This window comes from Cibotium barometz, chromosome 63, assembly GCF_041138505.1.
Source record: "Cibotium barometz isolate CiBa-2024 chromosome 63, ASM4113850v1, whole genome shotgun sequence".
In the NCBI taxonomy this organism is placed as follows: Eukaryota; Viridiplantae; Streptophyta; class Polypodiopsida; order Cyatheales; family Cibotiaceae; genus Cibotium; species Cibotium barometz.
Window position 1 is genome coordinate 32,349,727 of NC_141108.1, and position 16,812 is coordinate 32,366,538.

Genomic DNA, 16,812 nt, shown 5'->3' on the forward strand with positions numbered 1-16,812 from the left:
AGTCTTTATCATCCGAAAACTCCTCCTCGTTCACTTTTTCGGTGCTTGGGCTAGGCACATGGTGGACGGATCCCTGTCCTTCACTAAATGTGGATTCTCCACAAACACCACATCTCAACTGTGAGGTGAAAAAAAGAAAGAAATACCTGCCTCTATAGCTCTTCCACCTCGCAAACTTGGAAACACTACCACGAACAGGGCACCACCAGCCACCGGCTGGAACACTCTCTCACCATTCGCCACCCACCCACACCATAACGACAGCTCAAAACCACGAAGGACAGATGATCATTCAGCAAAAAACATATACAGCATCAACCATGTACAACTCAGCAAATACACCAAAGACCAGGACTCTGGCCAGGATTTACTGCCAAGGGAATACACCCTTGCGTCTGACGACCAAGCCTCTATTTCCCAGTCCCTGTAATCTCCATAGGGCGCCCACACCAGCAACCCTTCTTCACTTCCTCTGTAGCCCGGCTACTCTCTGTCTCCAGCTGCTGCTACCTGATTGTCGTAGGCGAGCCCCACTGTTTCCAGCCCACACATCAGCACCTCTTCTGCATCCAACACACACAAAAACCCAAGGCTCCCTCTCTGGTCAGCATCCATGCACTGCCTGCAATCATCGCCCACACAAGACCAGCTACTCCTCTCTAGAAGGCGCCCACACCAGCTAACCTTCACTCAGCAGCTCCCACTCTCTGTATGTCGAGACCAGCAGTTTCACCAACCACCAGAGCCTTGCACAATCCTCAGCACCACGAACCACTACAACACAGCAGCCTCCATATCCAGCCAAAGCCACATCACACGTACACTGTTCTCAGTCTCGCCACCACGGCTCTCTTCTCATACGGCCCACATCAGCCCGTGAGTTCACTTGCAGAACCCCCCAGTAAAACACTAGGTGGCCATCCTCTTCAGCACTGCCCCAGCCAGCATATTTTCCTTTATCCAGCGGCCAATTCACTTTGGCTCTCTTCGCACATATGGCTGCACTCCAGCCCTTCACACCTGGACCATTCCACGCTGGTTTCACCAACCCAAGCCAATCACTAGGCGGCCACCTTTCGAATTGCTCCACACTTTCACTTCATTTCTGCAAACCCACTACACGCTGGCCCAAGACGGCCTCACACTTGTCGCCTTCGACGCCTTCTGCGCTCACTTCATCTGTCGCCAACCACTTCTTGTCGCCAAGGCCAGCAGCTGCATCTACTTTCTCCACCCGGCTCTCCTTCTAAAGACCTGCCGGCTGCAGCTACGCTCCAGAGGGCGCCCACGTCTACGCCAGCCAGCTCTCACAGTCGGCTCTCCTTTCCCGCACCTGCTTCAACCAGCCACACACCTAACTGCCTCGCCTCTTCACAACGAGAGGCTCCCTCTGCCTGACTACCAGCTGCAGCCCCAAGGCGACGACTCTTGCAGCTTCCACCTCTCCGCAAAGGCGACGATTCCACGCTGGTCTTTTTCCTCTTTTCTGCAACGCCCGTCTACCTTCTTTCACGCCCGTCTCACCTCTCCACCACCTTCTAGATGGTGAGTTGGCAACCACAATAAGCGCCACATGGCCCCTTTACAAGGTGGCCACCTTTTTATATTTTTTATTTATTTTTTAAGGTTCCAAATGATAGCCACACTTACCAATGCCCTCCTCTTCCTTGTACTTCGGATCACATCACCGCATCCATAACCTTCCAATACCAGAACTGCTCCCGGCCACCTCATCAGCATCATGACTACCAAGCCCGACAATTTCGAGTCGGTGCCCTCTTTTTAGTAACCACCCGCACATCACACAATTACCATAAAAACTTCAGATCCCAGCGTCTGCTCTCCGGAAAACAAAACACATGCATAAACCAACTTTCTGCCAAACCACTCGGCCTATACACTTGCCAGGGCATTCAGGGCAAAGTTTATTCACACACCACACGCACCATATGTACACTGACCAAAAACACCTTTCAGATTTTTACCTGACATACTTTGCCCAACCCCTAGCCTGCTGAATCATTTATGATCAGCAGAAAGCATATGACCATGTTTCCCTCCATCTATCCTCTGAGCATCATACAGTGTAACCAACACATCTCTATTCCAAATGATCCAAGAAACACCGTCATCTTCCCCAGGTATAATTTTCCATCCCATATCCCACAACATATCACCAAAACTTCTGGAGACAAAGCTTCTGACATACACACCATCCCGTCTCATCTCAAGCCCAAAATCCCTGATACGATCAGCACCAATATCGGAGAACCAGTGCAGCAACTCCTGTTGGGGGTAAAAATTGATGAAAATTTCATAAAAAAAAAACCTGTTGTACCATAACACTTTCCTGTTCATCCACATAAGAAGCCTCACCATCAAAACCAGCTACCACAGGCAAAACAAACTCCCCTTCAACAGGCACCATTCCCAAAGCATCCACCTCAGTTCCTGTATGCTCATCTTCATCAAAACCACCAAGAAATTCATCCATAATAGCAGCATCATTCAAAGTCTTCTGGTGTTTCTCTTCCTTCATAGCCTCAATTCTAATCATGGCTTTCTTAACATTAATACACATCTCATCATCCAACTCCGACTCAGGCTCATCATCCTGTAGACTGTCTATTTCCCACTCATCCCACACAGGTTCATTATCCGAAGATTCAAAAACAGACTTTTTCACATCATAGGCATACCTTTGCTCATGATTCATTTGTACCTCCTCGCATTCTTCATGTATGGCTTCTTCTTGTTCAGCAACCTCATCACCAAGCACTTCCTCATCAATAACCAGGGCATCCATCTTTGCATCCTCCTCACTCGATGAAGTATCCTCTGTTCCCTCATTAGTAGTGGTGCTACTAGTCGTATCATCACTCGAATCAGCTTCACTTTCCTCTTCATCACGAACAGGCTTCTGGTTAACCACAGCCTTCACCGCTCTCAGCCATGGTCTTCCCAAAATGGTGGGGAATGCACTCATTCCTACAGGCATTACATGACAATCTACAAGCACCTTCACATCAAAAGCTTGCAATTCCAATTCCTTGATCATACCTAAGCATTTGACCTTCTGATGATTAGCCAGCCGAATTCGGAATCCAGACGCTTCAGTGAAATCAAGACCAAGCCTCTCCACAGCTGCTAATGTGATCACACAAATCTGTGCTCCACCATCTATGTATGCTTCTCCCAGATTCTTCCCTTTATACCACACATTCACCCCACAGGACATATATCAGGCAACTCCTGGACAGATAGAACAGTCACTATCCCTTTGGCAGGCTCCTTCTCTTTCGGGTTCACAAGTCTCTTCCACTGACGTTTCAAATTGGGAGCTAACTCTATCAATTGCCCAAAAGTAATGTTAGCCTTCCTTTCAGCCATGTCTTCCTGCAAACTGTAGCTATCCTGCCCACCCCCTAGTGGAAAATCGGTTACCTGAAACTTCCTACGAGGCTTCCGCTTCTGCTTGACCTTCACATCCCCTCCTTCTTTCACTTTACCTTTCTTCTTGCTGGGCCCTGCAGCATCCTTGTTTTCCCTTTCCTGTGGCATCCGTTTCCCCAAAGGCATCACATCAGCTTCTGCCTCCTTCGTCTTTTCACGGGTGACCACATCTATCACCTTAGTTTTACCTTTCTCCTCAGCTGTGATTCCACTGGGGCCTGCTTGATCCCTGATATCAATACCATAATCATTTGACCTGTCAGGTAGCTGTGAAGGTAGTGGGTACATGTCACCACCCATACGCTGAGGCTTATCACAATCTGTACTCAGATGACCAAGCTCACCACAGTTCCAGCATGTAGGAATGAAATGACGGCCCCTACCGCGACCACGTCCATACCCTGCTTGTCCATCTCCCCCTTCAGGATTATTGCCTCGGCCTCTACCACGTCCACCACCTGTACTTCCCATTAAATTTAAGCTCAAATTCTTCATAAGATCAACCATCTGCTTCATATCCTGCCGCTATCCCTCATCAGAACCTGCAGGAACCATAGGTACTCCCTGACTCGCTTGAGGTACCATCTGCATAGCTTGGGCTTCAGAGTGGGCTTCATCCTCTCGATCATTGCACTCATGGGTGTAGCCTCCATTCTACGAATCTCCGGCTGTGCTACAACTGGAATCATCCCCAGCTGATTCATCCGCTCTGCAGTTTCCAATCTTTTGATTTAGCAATCTCCACCGCATCCTCAAAAGACCTGGGCTTCTTCAACTCCACTTTCCAGCGAATACTCCTCTTAAGCCCGGCTACAAACTTGTTTTTCTTCATCATATCAGGCGGTACCTGGTCTTCCCCTAAAGCCCTGCATAGAGTCTCCCATAGCAAAGAAAATTTCTTCATATAATCATCTATTGATTCAAACTCACCTTGTGTCAGAGCTTGCACCTCATGCCAAACCTTGTCGGGGTCTTCTACCTTCTTGAACCTGTTGCTAAGTGCTGTCTTTAATCCATCCTCAGTCATCTCAATGCGTGGAACAGCAACCCTCAATGACTCTTCATAAGTCCTGTACCAGGTCCGTGCATCTCCTTTCAAACAGATGCTCAGTAGCCGCAACACCTGTACCTGCTCACTGATATGGTTGCTTATGCATGCAACCTCCATCCTTTCCAAGAAGTCTGCCACATCCTCATTCGGACCACCATAAAACTCTGGATAAGACATCATCTTGATCCTCAAACTTCACTTCCAAACCCAAAAAAACCAAAAACACCTTCCTTCAATCTCTCACTCTGGGGCATACACCCTCGTAACAGAAATCCCTGAGCAATCCTCAGTGGGGGCACCAGAAGGATGTGAGGTGAAAAAAAGAAAGAAATACCTGCCTCTATAGCTCTTCCACCTCGCAAACTTGGAAACACTACCACGAACGGGGCACCACCAGCCACCACCGGCTGGAACACTCTCTCACCATTCGCCACCCACCCACACCATAACGACAGCTCAAAACCACGAAGGACAGATGATCATTCAGCAAAAAACATATACAGCATCAACCATGTACAACTCAGCAAATACACCAAAGACCAGGACTCTGGCCAGGATTTACTGCCAAGGGAATACACCCTTGCGTCTGACGACCAAGCCTCTGTTTCCCAGTCCCTGTAATCTCCAGAGGGCGCCCACACCAGCAACCCTTCTTCACTTCCTCTGTAGCCCGGCTACTCTCTGTCTCCAGCTGCTGATTGTCGTAGGCGAGCCCCACTGTCTCCAGCCCACACATCAGCACCTCTTCTGCATCCAACACACACAAAAACCCAAGGCTCCCTCTCTGGTCAGCATCCATGCACTGCCTGCAATCATCGCCCACACAAGACCAGCTACTCCTCTCTAGAAGGCGCCCACACCAGCTAACCTTCACTCAGCAGCTCCCACTCTCTGTATGTCGAGACCAGCAGTTTCACCAACCACCAGAGCCTTGCACAATCCTCAGCACCACGAACCACTACAACACAGCAGCCTCCATATCCAGCCAAAGCCACATCACACGTACACTGTTCTCAGTCTCGCCACCACAGCTCTCTTCTCATACGGCCCACATCAGCCCGTGAGTTCACTTGCAGAACCCCCCAGTAAAACACTAGGTGGCCATCCTCTTCAGCACTGCCCCAGCCAGCGTATTTTCCTTTATCCAGCGGCCAATTCACTTTGGCTCTCTTCGCACATATGGCTGCACTCCAGCCCTTCACACCTGGACTATTCCACGCTGGTTTCACCAGCCCAAGCCAATCACTAGGCGGCCACCTTTCGAATTGCTCCACGCATTCACTTCATTTCTGCAAACCCACTACACGCTGGCCCAAGACGGCCTCCCTCTTGTCGCCTTCGACGCCTTCTGCGCTCACTTCATCTGTCGCCAGCCACTTCTTGTCGCCAAGGCCAGTAGCTGCATCTACTTTCTCCACCCGGCTCTCCTTCTAAAGACCTGCGGGCTGCAACTACGCTCCAGAGGGCGCCCACGTCTACGCCAGCCAGCTCTCACAGTCGGCTCTCCTTTCCCGCACCTGCTTCAACCAGCCACACACCTAACTGCCTTGCCTCTTCACAACGAGAGGCTCCCTCTGCCTTACTACCAGCTGCAGCCCTGAGCCCAAGGCGACGACTCTTGCAGCTTCCACCTCTCCGCAAAGGCGACGATTCCACGCTGGTCTTTTTCCTCTCTGGCGTCACTTTTTTGGAGCGCCCGTCTACCTTCTTTCACGCCCGTCTCACCTCTCCACCACCTTCTAGATGGTGAGTTGGCAACCACAATAAGCGCCACATGGCCCCTTTACAAGGTGGCCACCTTTTTATATTTTTTATTTATTTTTTAAGGTTCCAAATGATAGCCACACTTACCAATGCCCTCCTCTTCCTTGTACTTCGGATCACATCACCGCATCCATAACCTTCCAATACCAGAACTGCTCCCGGCCACCCTCATCAGCATCATGACTACCAAGCCCGACAATTTCCAGTCGGTGCCCTCTTTTTAGTAACCACCCGTATATCACACAATTACCATAAAAACTTCAGATCCCAACGTCTGCTCCGGAAAACAAAACACGTGCATAAACCAACTTTCTGCCAAACCACTCGGCCTGTACACTTGCCAGTGCATTCAGGGCAAAGTTTATTCACACACCACACGCACCATATGTACACTGACCAAAAACACCTTTCAGATTTTTACCTGACATCAACTAACCATTATCTTCTTATCCTCTAGATCAAGTAATCGATATGCCTTCGACTCTGTATTGTATCCAAAGAAGATACATTTCTTGCTTTTGGCAGTAAGCTTAGTTCTATTTGCATCTGGTATATGCATGTGACATTCAAAACCAAATGTTCAAAAATGAGAACATGAAGGCCTCTTACTCGAATAGGCCTCATATGGTGTGATTCCTTTGAGTGCCTTTGTGTAGGATCTGTTGAGAATCTAGTAAACCTTTTCCTTTCATCATACACCTTGCCATTTCCATGACTGTGTGAGGCATATGTGCAACAGTGAGCTGGTGCTTGATCCCATGCTCTTTGCAATATTCATTGAATTCATCCGAAGTGAATTATCCTCCTTGATCCATCCGAAACTTCTTCACCTCTGTCTTGCTCATTCTCCACAAATTTATGCCACTATTTAAACTTGCCAAAAGCTTCATCCTTATCAATGAGAGGTCAAATGGTACAGCATTAGGATCCCAATTTTGCATTGCACTCTTTATGTTGTCTTTACCTTGTTGCTCCTATTGATTGTGTTGAAACTATGCTCCCAACTTTCACCATAGATTCTCTCAGTGAGGGACTTCATGTAGTCAAACCCATATTTTAGCTCACCCATATTTTAGCCCCTCAAATCGAGCACGTACCTATCTCAAGCATAACGGTACACAATCTCAATGGAATAAATCACCTACTTCTCACACTTGAGATTGAGACAAAAGATCATGAGAGCCAGCTCAAACTTAGAACTCAAACATGTTTAAAACACTACCTCAAACATGTTTAAAACACTACCCCAAACATAGAGTTCAAGAAACTTGATTTTAAAATAAAGAGTAGAGAGATCTACGCTCAATTCTCCTACAGAATTGAGGCACTTTATCCTTGAATTGGGAATAGAAAAAATACGAGACCCATTGAGTTTGAAGTGTAAAAAAATAATAATTGAGTAGTGGGAGATACATATGAATCCAAAACCTACTTGCTCAAAGCCTCCAACTTAAGAGCGAGGCTCAAAGTCTCAATGGCATCTACAATGGCGGCTCACTAGGGGCTTTAGGTAGATTTCGGGGTGTCTCAATACGTGGCACCCATTGACCCCGATAGCCCGATCACCGGTCATCCACCGTTGTTAGGCAGATGCTCACCACCACGTAATTCTGCACCACGTACACCGCCGTGGCCACCTGGATCAGCATGGTGAGGCCGTGGTGTAGCCATCTCCGTTGTCGTCAATCTTGACATGGCTATCACAAGCGAGCGCATCTGCAGTATTCTCACAAGCGAGCAACCATTGGATTTGAAAACATTGCATACTACTGTTAATAGCCCGTTATCATCTTTTCGGTGCCATCAATGTAGGGCAAAGAAGCTTCATACTATTCCTTCCTCCATCCTGCTGCTGAGATCCTCTTGCTGGCGAGCTCACCTGCAGTATCCTGAAGCTTTTACCTCTCTTGGGTGGAGTTCCTCTGGCAAAGTCTTGCTCTTCATGCTCTACCGCCCTTCTCCTGCCTATGAGTATTCTTCATGCCCCTATAGGCTTGAGCATCTACTGCCAGGTAAGGGAAGACAGTATGCTAGGCCAAATCCTCAATGGAAAACAAAATCCCCGAAGGAGTTGCCATTTGGAGGCTTCCTTATGGAGGAACACAAAGAAGAAGACTTTCCTTACACTCGCCACACACATCCCCCCCTCTCCGAAAGTCTCTACGATTACTTGGTAGGTGAAGAGTTTCCTTTCACTCCAACATATCATATTGGAGTTTGAGCCTTGAGAGAGTGGAAATGTGAAGTTATGGCTTTTGGGTTCAAACTTAAGTTTGAGCCTTCGTTCTAAAAGTAAAGTTATTTTTTTGAGGCTCAAGTACAAAGGTAACTGAGTTATGATGTAGGCTCAAAGGCAATGTTGAGACTTCTTGTTGAGAACCTCAAGCTCAAACTTAAGTTTGAGTCTTGGAAGTCTAAGTCTGAATGTTTTACTTCATTTAACATATTGTCTTGGGAGTCTTAAGAAAATATTGAATTATTTTGACACAAATATCTAGAGTATAGGCTTGAAATCAAGGCTTCAATATGAGTATTTCTCTTTACTAGATAAAATACAAGTAAAATGATGTATCCTTGCCTTATCATATGATCTAATTCAACATGAAAAAAAGAACAAAGAACACCCTTGGTGTTTCTTGGAAATGGTAAAAACTTAATGCAAAATGCTAGGAATTATAAATTTTTATAGGTACAAAATTGAAAACTTGCCTTTACAATCTCAAAATGAAAAATATCATTGATTTAATCCAAGTATTCTTAAGAGAAATTCAATGATAATTGGTAGGAACAACTGTTGAATTTTGATTTTATTTTTGAAACGAGCTTATTTATAAACAGTTGATGCATAATAAGCGATAATCTTCTTGAATACTTGGTGCTAATTATAGTCTTACCATAGCTTTGAATAAGATAATCTTCATAACTTTTATTTTTGAAACGAGCTTATTTATAAACCATTGATGCATAATAAGCGGCAATCTTTTTGAATACTTGGTGCTAATTATAGTCTTACCATAGCTTTAAATAAAGATAATCTATATAACTTTTACAATATAAAATGCTATTTTTAAGGCTTTCCATAAAAATGGCACTTGAACAAGTGCTAAATTTCCTAAATTGGTGTTTGAAGCTTTTGCTTCAAGTAAAGCAACTGAGTTGAATTCATTGCTTTGTAAATATTGTGAAGGAAATTACATGCCTCCATTGGGGGATTGGCCAAGTTGATATGTGAAATTATATAATCGTGCACTGACATACTGATCATGTACACAATGCCTTTTGGGCTTTTGACCATACTAATTTTTGTCGAAGATCGGCCTCAAACTTCGATGTTGGCTCCTCATCAATCAAGTGCGATCCCTTCTTTGATTTCAATCACCTTCTTCTTGAGTGTCTTCCATATGTGCATTTGGTAGACCTATGGTTATCTCTTTTAGATCCAAAAAACTAACAATTTTTTTGCTTTAAACTTTCATCTTAGACATTTTTTACCATCCAACTTACTATTTTCAAGTAACATTGATTTCACCCATCTCTAAGACTCTTCTCACTAGAGCAAAGGTGCAAATCAAATGATCTTACTAGCAATAAATTTGAGAAGAGCTATGATCTCTTGCCACTTGGAGTCATAATAGACGAAATGTGTAATGATCCACGTGTCGATTAATATGGGCTGGCTTATTCTTGCAAGATTCTTTTCTCTTTGTTTTCCATCTCCAAGTTCTTGGATTGTGCTCGACAAGCTTGTAATCAAGGGAGAGGACTCTTGTCATCTAGTCACCTTCAACTATGCTAGCATCCCCACGTCGGGGAGCTCGAGAGAAGGCTTGCATAAAAAGAAAAACCTCGAAGTGCACTTTATTGCGAAAGCCATTGAAAAATTTGCAAAACATCTTATGAACATGGTTTCACTTCTACCTTTAGAGTTACATAAACACATATGGTTTCACTTTTTCTTTTGGAGTTACACAAACACTTTCTAAGTTATGTACACACTTTCCATGTGAACACATTACAATCTTTGAAAGGTTTGCTTTAAAAAACCTAAATTCACACTTTATTGAGAAAGCCTTTGAAAAGTTTGCAAAAAGTCTTATTTGCATGGTTTCACTTTTATTTTTAAAGTTACATAAACACTACTGGCTTCACTTTAACTTTTGGAGTACATAAATGTTATATGTAAACACTTTCCATGTGAGCATGTTACAAGGTTTGAAAGGTTTGCTTTAAAAAACCTTAGGGCTTAGAAAGGATTATGGTTATTTTTACCCTTAGGAAAAAAAAAAGTTTTTATTTAAATTAACTTTTTCTTTTTTAAATTCCGCTGTTTCGTTCCGCAAGGTGCAGGGATTTGCTACAGCCGCTTCTGGGGATAATAGATGGGCTTCAACAGTGCCCTTTGGATCGCCCACAACCAAGCTCTCCTCTCACTTCGGTCCGATCTGCTGCTCCTGCTTCAAATCGGCTGCACAAGAAACCAGGTTACGTGGCTGCATCGCTTATGCAAGAAGGTTCGGCAAGCGTAGCTCTGGCTTCCCGGGCATGAACCAGAAGGTTCAGCAAGCTCTGGATTCCGGTGAAGGCCGGGAAGCCGGAGCGATGGTACCTAAACTGTTTGTTGATTCGAAACGATCTAAAACGAGCAAGCCTCCTAACATTACAGCCCTCGATCACACAATGTAAAATGATGCTTTTACCAATACTCTTTTTAGCTTCAAGCTTTAGAGCCCCCCTGTTGGGAGCGGCCGCTTGCTTCTCCTTTCTAAAATTACGCCTTAATGCCCTAGTTGCAGGTCCATTCACCACGCAATGACCACATGAGCACAGAAGCAAATCCAGAGACTCAACAGTAGAGCCACCTGCAAAGAGCACCAGAAATCACACAAACCTCATCCACCATGCCCTTGTGATTCTTGTGGGCATGTCTGCATTAGGATGCAAGCACCTAAAGTCATGGGAATGAAACGTCTGCAACAAATGGCCTTGCTATTATTTAGCTCAAGAGCACATAGAAGCATCACTATTGAAAATAACAACTAAAAATAATTACACAAAATTTACAGGCTAAACTCTAAAACATTGCTAGAGCACGTCTCGCTAGGAGCATACAAGGGTCTTCCTGTAAAGAAAGAAACGCAAATAAATTCATTTAGAGATATTGCTCTATATTGCAGATTTTTGTTTCATTAACATGGCGAAAAGCATCAGCAAGGCCTACAGCAAACTGACCTGTTTAGGTCTTGTCAATGCTTCATAAGAACCCAACTCACAAATGATCCCTGTACCCTCAACGGTAAAGGGGGCTTCGGAAGGCACAGAATACATTGCCTTTCCTCTGCAGCGAGAATAGAAAAGAGATATACAGGCTGCTGAGGTGCGCAATATATTCTGTGAGCCAACCCCAAGCCTATCATGTACGCCAAGCCCTGTTGCATAGAAATGTCTATCCCACATGAGCGGGATCGCATAATTTGTCAGAAAAACAAAAACAGTATCTATAATCTCCTTTGCGACATTGAGCTCTGCCAGATCATCTATGCTAAATTTCCACCCCTAAGTCTGGTTGTAGACAAAGGCCACGGATGGCAAGGGGACACACATGAGGCTTGGATCTTGCCCATCCAACCCACCAACAAAGTGTATCCAGCCTAATTACCCCCATTATAATTGCATACAGTAACAGCCTTATTATCATTGCATACAGTAACAGCCTTCTGATGCAACCATGCCATTGACACACGCTGACCTGCCCTCACCATACTGAGCAAGCGAGAAACCCTCAATCAGGGTTCATGCCTATCAGCTGCAATGCAAATTGTGCAGAGTACTCAAATACAGAACTTGAACTCTCAAATCTCCTGACCAGTTACCTGCTCAGTGGGAACCTCATGATGGCCACCAAGCTCCTTGGAAACAAAATCCACATCGAGAAACCTTGCCAAGAACACCCACAACTTGTACACATCCTCAAAGCCGGATATAACACTCAAAGCAGCAGTTACAACCTCAATCCTCAAAGGCACCCTGCCTCTATTCAAGCCTTTAATTGTTTTCAAATCTTTCTTGTTGTTTATAAAAGCATGCAGGTCCGGGTCATCATTCAGTAATTGCAGGTTTCGAAGAAACCCTATGCTGAGAGAGATATTACTCTTATCTGCCAGCATCTGTACAAGTTCGGGATGTACCAATTTACCATGGCGGTCATACAAGTTGAAAGCAACCGACGCTCCTCTGTCATACTTGATTTGAGGGCCATATACATGGACAAGCGACATAGTATTCTCAGTGCCAGGATGCTGAAGCTGAAGCAGAGAGCTGATCAACCAGTTGATGAGGTACCGGAGCCTAAGCGTGGTTTTGTTTAAGCCTAGCATGTCTGCATGATCAAGACTCCTGCAGACCACATCAGGTTCCCTATCATCATCCCACTGGTCCTGCACAGCAACATCATCTTCATCACTTCTCATGTCCTCAATGTCTTCATGACAAGATGAGCCCTTTTCACTCTGGCACAAATCCACAGCATTTTCTGCAGTTGAAAAAGACCTTCCTCCACCAAAAGAGCCCATATCCTCAGAATTATGTATGAATGGTGAGAGACTCCTTCCCAGCATGAGCCTACTGCCATCTCTTCTGCCCAGAAGCCTGAATTCTCCTTCTGTTTCCCGCCGAATAGCACTCTCACTTTGGTTCCATGCTAGCTTCTGTTCGGTTTCTCCTGCTGCCATGACTGCAACAGTCGGAGTGTCCACTATCTCAATCTCACTTCCTTGGTTCTGCTCCTCAACCTGTTGGCAACCAGCAGACCTTGAATCAGCACATGGTCCCCTAATCTGTAGCACATTCATATCCCTGTCACGTTCATGCGGATAGCTAGAGACACCCCCATTTTTATCCGTTGAAGCCGGAGACCCCCTGGCCATCTTTGCTTGAGTAGAACCTTGCCTGAGCTTCAAAGAGCCCTCCTGAAAATCCCCTAGAAATACTGACTTGACAACGTTCACAGTGCCAGGATCATTCATGTCTTCATTTACCCTTGATCCATTTTCAAAGCTACTATTGTCCTTAAAGAGGGAGTTCTGCATTCCACCTGGTCCAGGCAGATTCAGATGTCCATCACAAATAGGATTTTGAATAGGTCCACTGAGAGGACCACTAAAAGGCCCACTAAACTGGTCATCAGACATTGAAGTGCGACTTGCAGACCCTACAGGACTTGTGCCAATATCTAAGCAGAACAAGTTTTCTGTGCCCTCTTCACTAAAGACAGGGCTGCGAGACACCTCTCCCACAGAGTCGCAAACGGAGCTATCATCATCGTCAACTTCCTTTAAGCCTTCAGTCCTGACCCCTCTGTCCTCGGGTGAAGAAAGCTTGTCAAAGCCAAGCATGGGACCGGAAAATGAAGCCACTACAGGGATGAGCTGATTGCCTTTAGGGAACTCAAAGTCTGTAGCTGCATCTCTGTCACTCTCTGCATCCACCAATCCCTCTGCTTCTTCGAGGTTCTCATCAGAAGACCCGCTCGAAGACCACTGTGAAGGGAAAGGGATGATCCTGACAATCCCTGGAGCAGCAGCTCCAGATTGATTTTGAATGCTCTGCATGGCAGTGTTCTTGATAAAGAGGCACCCAAAGCCTGAAGGATCTGCACCAAAGACCTTGTAGAAAGATGCAATAATGAAATCTGGCTTGAAAAGTGAAAGACCTAAAGAGTCCATATCCTTTGGCCCCAAGGCGGAGGCGTCCAAAAGCACATGCCATTTGTTTTGTTGAGCTAGGGACATCCATTGGTATGAGTACTTTGCACCCGAGACACGGGACTGTACAGGAAAAACAAAGAGTCCCTTTGCTGAACCCCTCCTCCTCCTGCTCCCCCTGGCAACCAGGAGTTTCCGTAGCTTTGTAGACACGATTCGCAGAGACGGCCACTTGAAAGAGACATTTGAGATCTTGGCACCTTTCTCCTTTGCACTCTGCACCAGCCAGCCCACTGATTCGCTCTCATAGTCGTACATGGTTATGAGCTTCCTGCATGTTGCAAATGGGTAAGCATCTGCCAACAACTTGAATGAAGCACCCCGGCTAGCTGTAAACACCATGCTGTAGTCAGTCTCCTGGATGTTGAGGTAGTCCATGATTCGTTTTCGTATGTTGCATTCTACTGTTCCAGCCTTAGCAGCTCCAAAATGCGCATGTGAGCAGAAGTTCACAGACATGCTGGACAGGGCAAAAGAGGCAGATTCCCACTCCTCAACCTGCTGCAAATAAGAGAAGAGGCCAAACCCACAATAATCCAAGCAAACACGGCCACTTTCCTTCAGATGATTATACTCTTGGGCTCGCAGGGACTCCATAGCCAGTGTCTCAGAGTACCTTGGATAGATTTCCTTGAAAGAAGTAAATGCATTCTCGAGGTCAGGAAGACTTTCATGATCTGTGTAAATATTTTTCCATGCCTTTGCTGTTGCTGTCAGAAACTCGCGGTGTGCATTCTCGCGAGATTTGGAGCTCCCTGAGGTCTTTGCACTGCCCCGGTTTGAATGATTGAGGGCTTTTTGCACAGTCCTTTGCTCCATCCTCTTCGAGCTGCTGCTAGCTCTCTCTGTTGACCTTCCATCTTGAAGCTGCTTCAGGAGAGAGGGCATAGTGATGGCTAGAACGGTGTCTCTCTCTCTCTTCTCAAAGCATAGTCATCTGCTCTACACTCTGCTGTGATGAACTTCTCTCCAGATCACCTAATTTAGTCATGTGCTCAACAGTGTGATGTAGCCACGTGATAGTCATACCCTCATCAATGGATCTGTTTAAATATGCTTTCTCTCAAAGAAAAGCCATATCCATCTCCTCAAACATGTTCTCTCTGAAAGACCATAGCCAACTGAACTCTCTTTTATCCTTTTTCTTTAGGACAAAAACTATAGCCATGGATATCTTTCTATATCTGCTCAGCAATGAGCTATGATGCATTTCTCTGAAAGTCCTTAGATGAAATCTACACAGCTAGCTAGAAACCCTGACTAGGAATACTGAAGAAGTAGAACTTCGGTGCTGCAGAGAAGGCGAGAAGCGCATTAGGAGAGACAAAAAAGGCGTTGGTGAAAGAGACTGGGGTTTGCAAATACATGCTCATAGTGCCATTCAACAGGTTCAAAGCACGAAACCGGTGATAGGAAAATCTTGCAGGAGAGAACCCATGAAAAGAGAAAACCCTAAACACGGAATCGAGCTGAAGATCGCCCACGATCATGCCAGTGTAATCAGCGGAAAAAGAGCCAAAGATACCTCGCGCAGGAGCCCAAAAATAGAGAGCTGAGTTTTCACGTCCAAGCCCTGGCTACGGCGGTGGATACGGCGGGCACCGTCAGGAACACTTCGGCCACTAATCCTTCCATTTTGTGCATTTTACTAACGTTTAATCTATTGTTATGTCCTTATTAGTCTTACCTTATTTTGTAAACAATTTCTGTCTCATTGTCAAAGGTAAATTGGTTCTTTGAAAGAATAAATAATTCCAACAAAATTTCCTTATGCTAGTTGCTTCAAGAACCTTCCATCCTTACTAGCTTTGAACCTCCTTCACAAAAGGACACCTTATCAAGACTTACCATATGATTGGGTGACCTCAACTTCTTGAACTCTTGTCGAGGGTGCAACCCTCTAAGGCCTCGTTCACAAATGTCTGTGGGTGGCCAAATGAAGGTATCAGCCCATGTGTCTAGAGACAAGATGCTCGCCTCCATCCCTTTCAAAAACACTTCACGGACATGATTAAAACTTATTTGTTTATAATGTTTGACACCAAGCAATGGTGGGCCAAGTGGTTAGCTAGTTTGCCTGTAATGGAGGAGGTCCTAGGATTGAATATTGATGGGCCCATTTATGCCCATGTCCACTATGCATCAGGCTTGTCCATGCTAGATGACTTTTGCTAGAACCCTAGCCATGACTAGCAATGATTGGTGGGCCTCAAGGAGGGAGTGAATAGAAACAACACTGGCCATGGCCTCTCTCTCTACCAATAACTTTTTGTCATGCCACATTAGGAGAAATGTGGGTTGATGTTTGTGAAGTGGCCCTAATTTTGCCAAAATACATTAGTCACCCTAAGCTAACTTACCTTGCATGAAATCAATATCTGAACCACTTTGAGAAGTATACGTGGGAATTCATGCCAATTTTCCCAATGACAATATAAAGGGCTTTAGACACCTACCTTGCATATTGGCCCATTGAGATGTATGGGCCGCCCATACATCTCGATGGGCTAATATGTGGTTCAGCTAACTTGCCTTACACACACTCAATAGCTAAACCACTTGAGAAGTGTATAGGGAATGCATGCTTGCCCAATTTTCCATGCACTCAATAGCTGAACCACTTGAGAAGTGTATAGGAAATTCACACTTGACCAATTTTCCCAATGATAAACACCTACCTTGTATATCAACCCATCGAGATGTATGGGCGGGCAAAGGTGAGGGAGGAGTAAGGTGCAAATGTTGATGGGCACAGGTGGTGGAGGTGCAATGGTACATGCGAAG

The 16,812-nt window shown here is 45.4% G+C and overlaps 1 protein-coding gene across 1 annotated transcript; it reads right to left on the bottom strand.

Annotated features, from left to right (window-relative positions):
* Positions 1 to 11,399: 11,399 nt before the first annotated feature.
* LOC147603959 (uncharacterized) lies at positions 11,400 to 15,610 on the bottom strand. Its single transcript, XM_086796278.1, has 2 exons — positions 15,554 to 15,610; positions 11,400 to 15,319 (listed from the first exon to the last, which is right to left on the bottom strand). The coding sequence occupies exon 2, from the start codon at positions 14,914 to 14,916 to the stop codon at positions 12,118 to 12,120; it is 2,799 nt and encodes a 932-aa protein (XP_086652404.1). The 5' UTR covers positions 14,917 to 15,319; positions 15,554 to 15,610; the 3' UTR covers positions 11,400 to 12,117.
* Between the last annotated feature and the right edge of the window lie 1,202 nt (positions 15,611 to 16,812).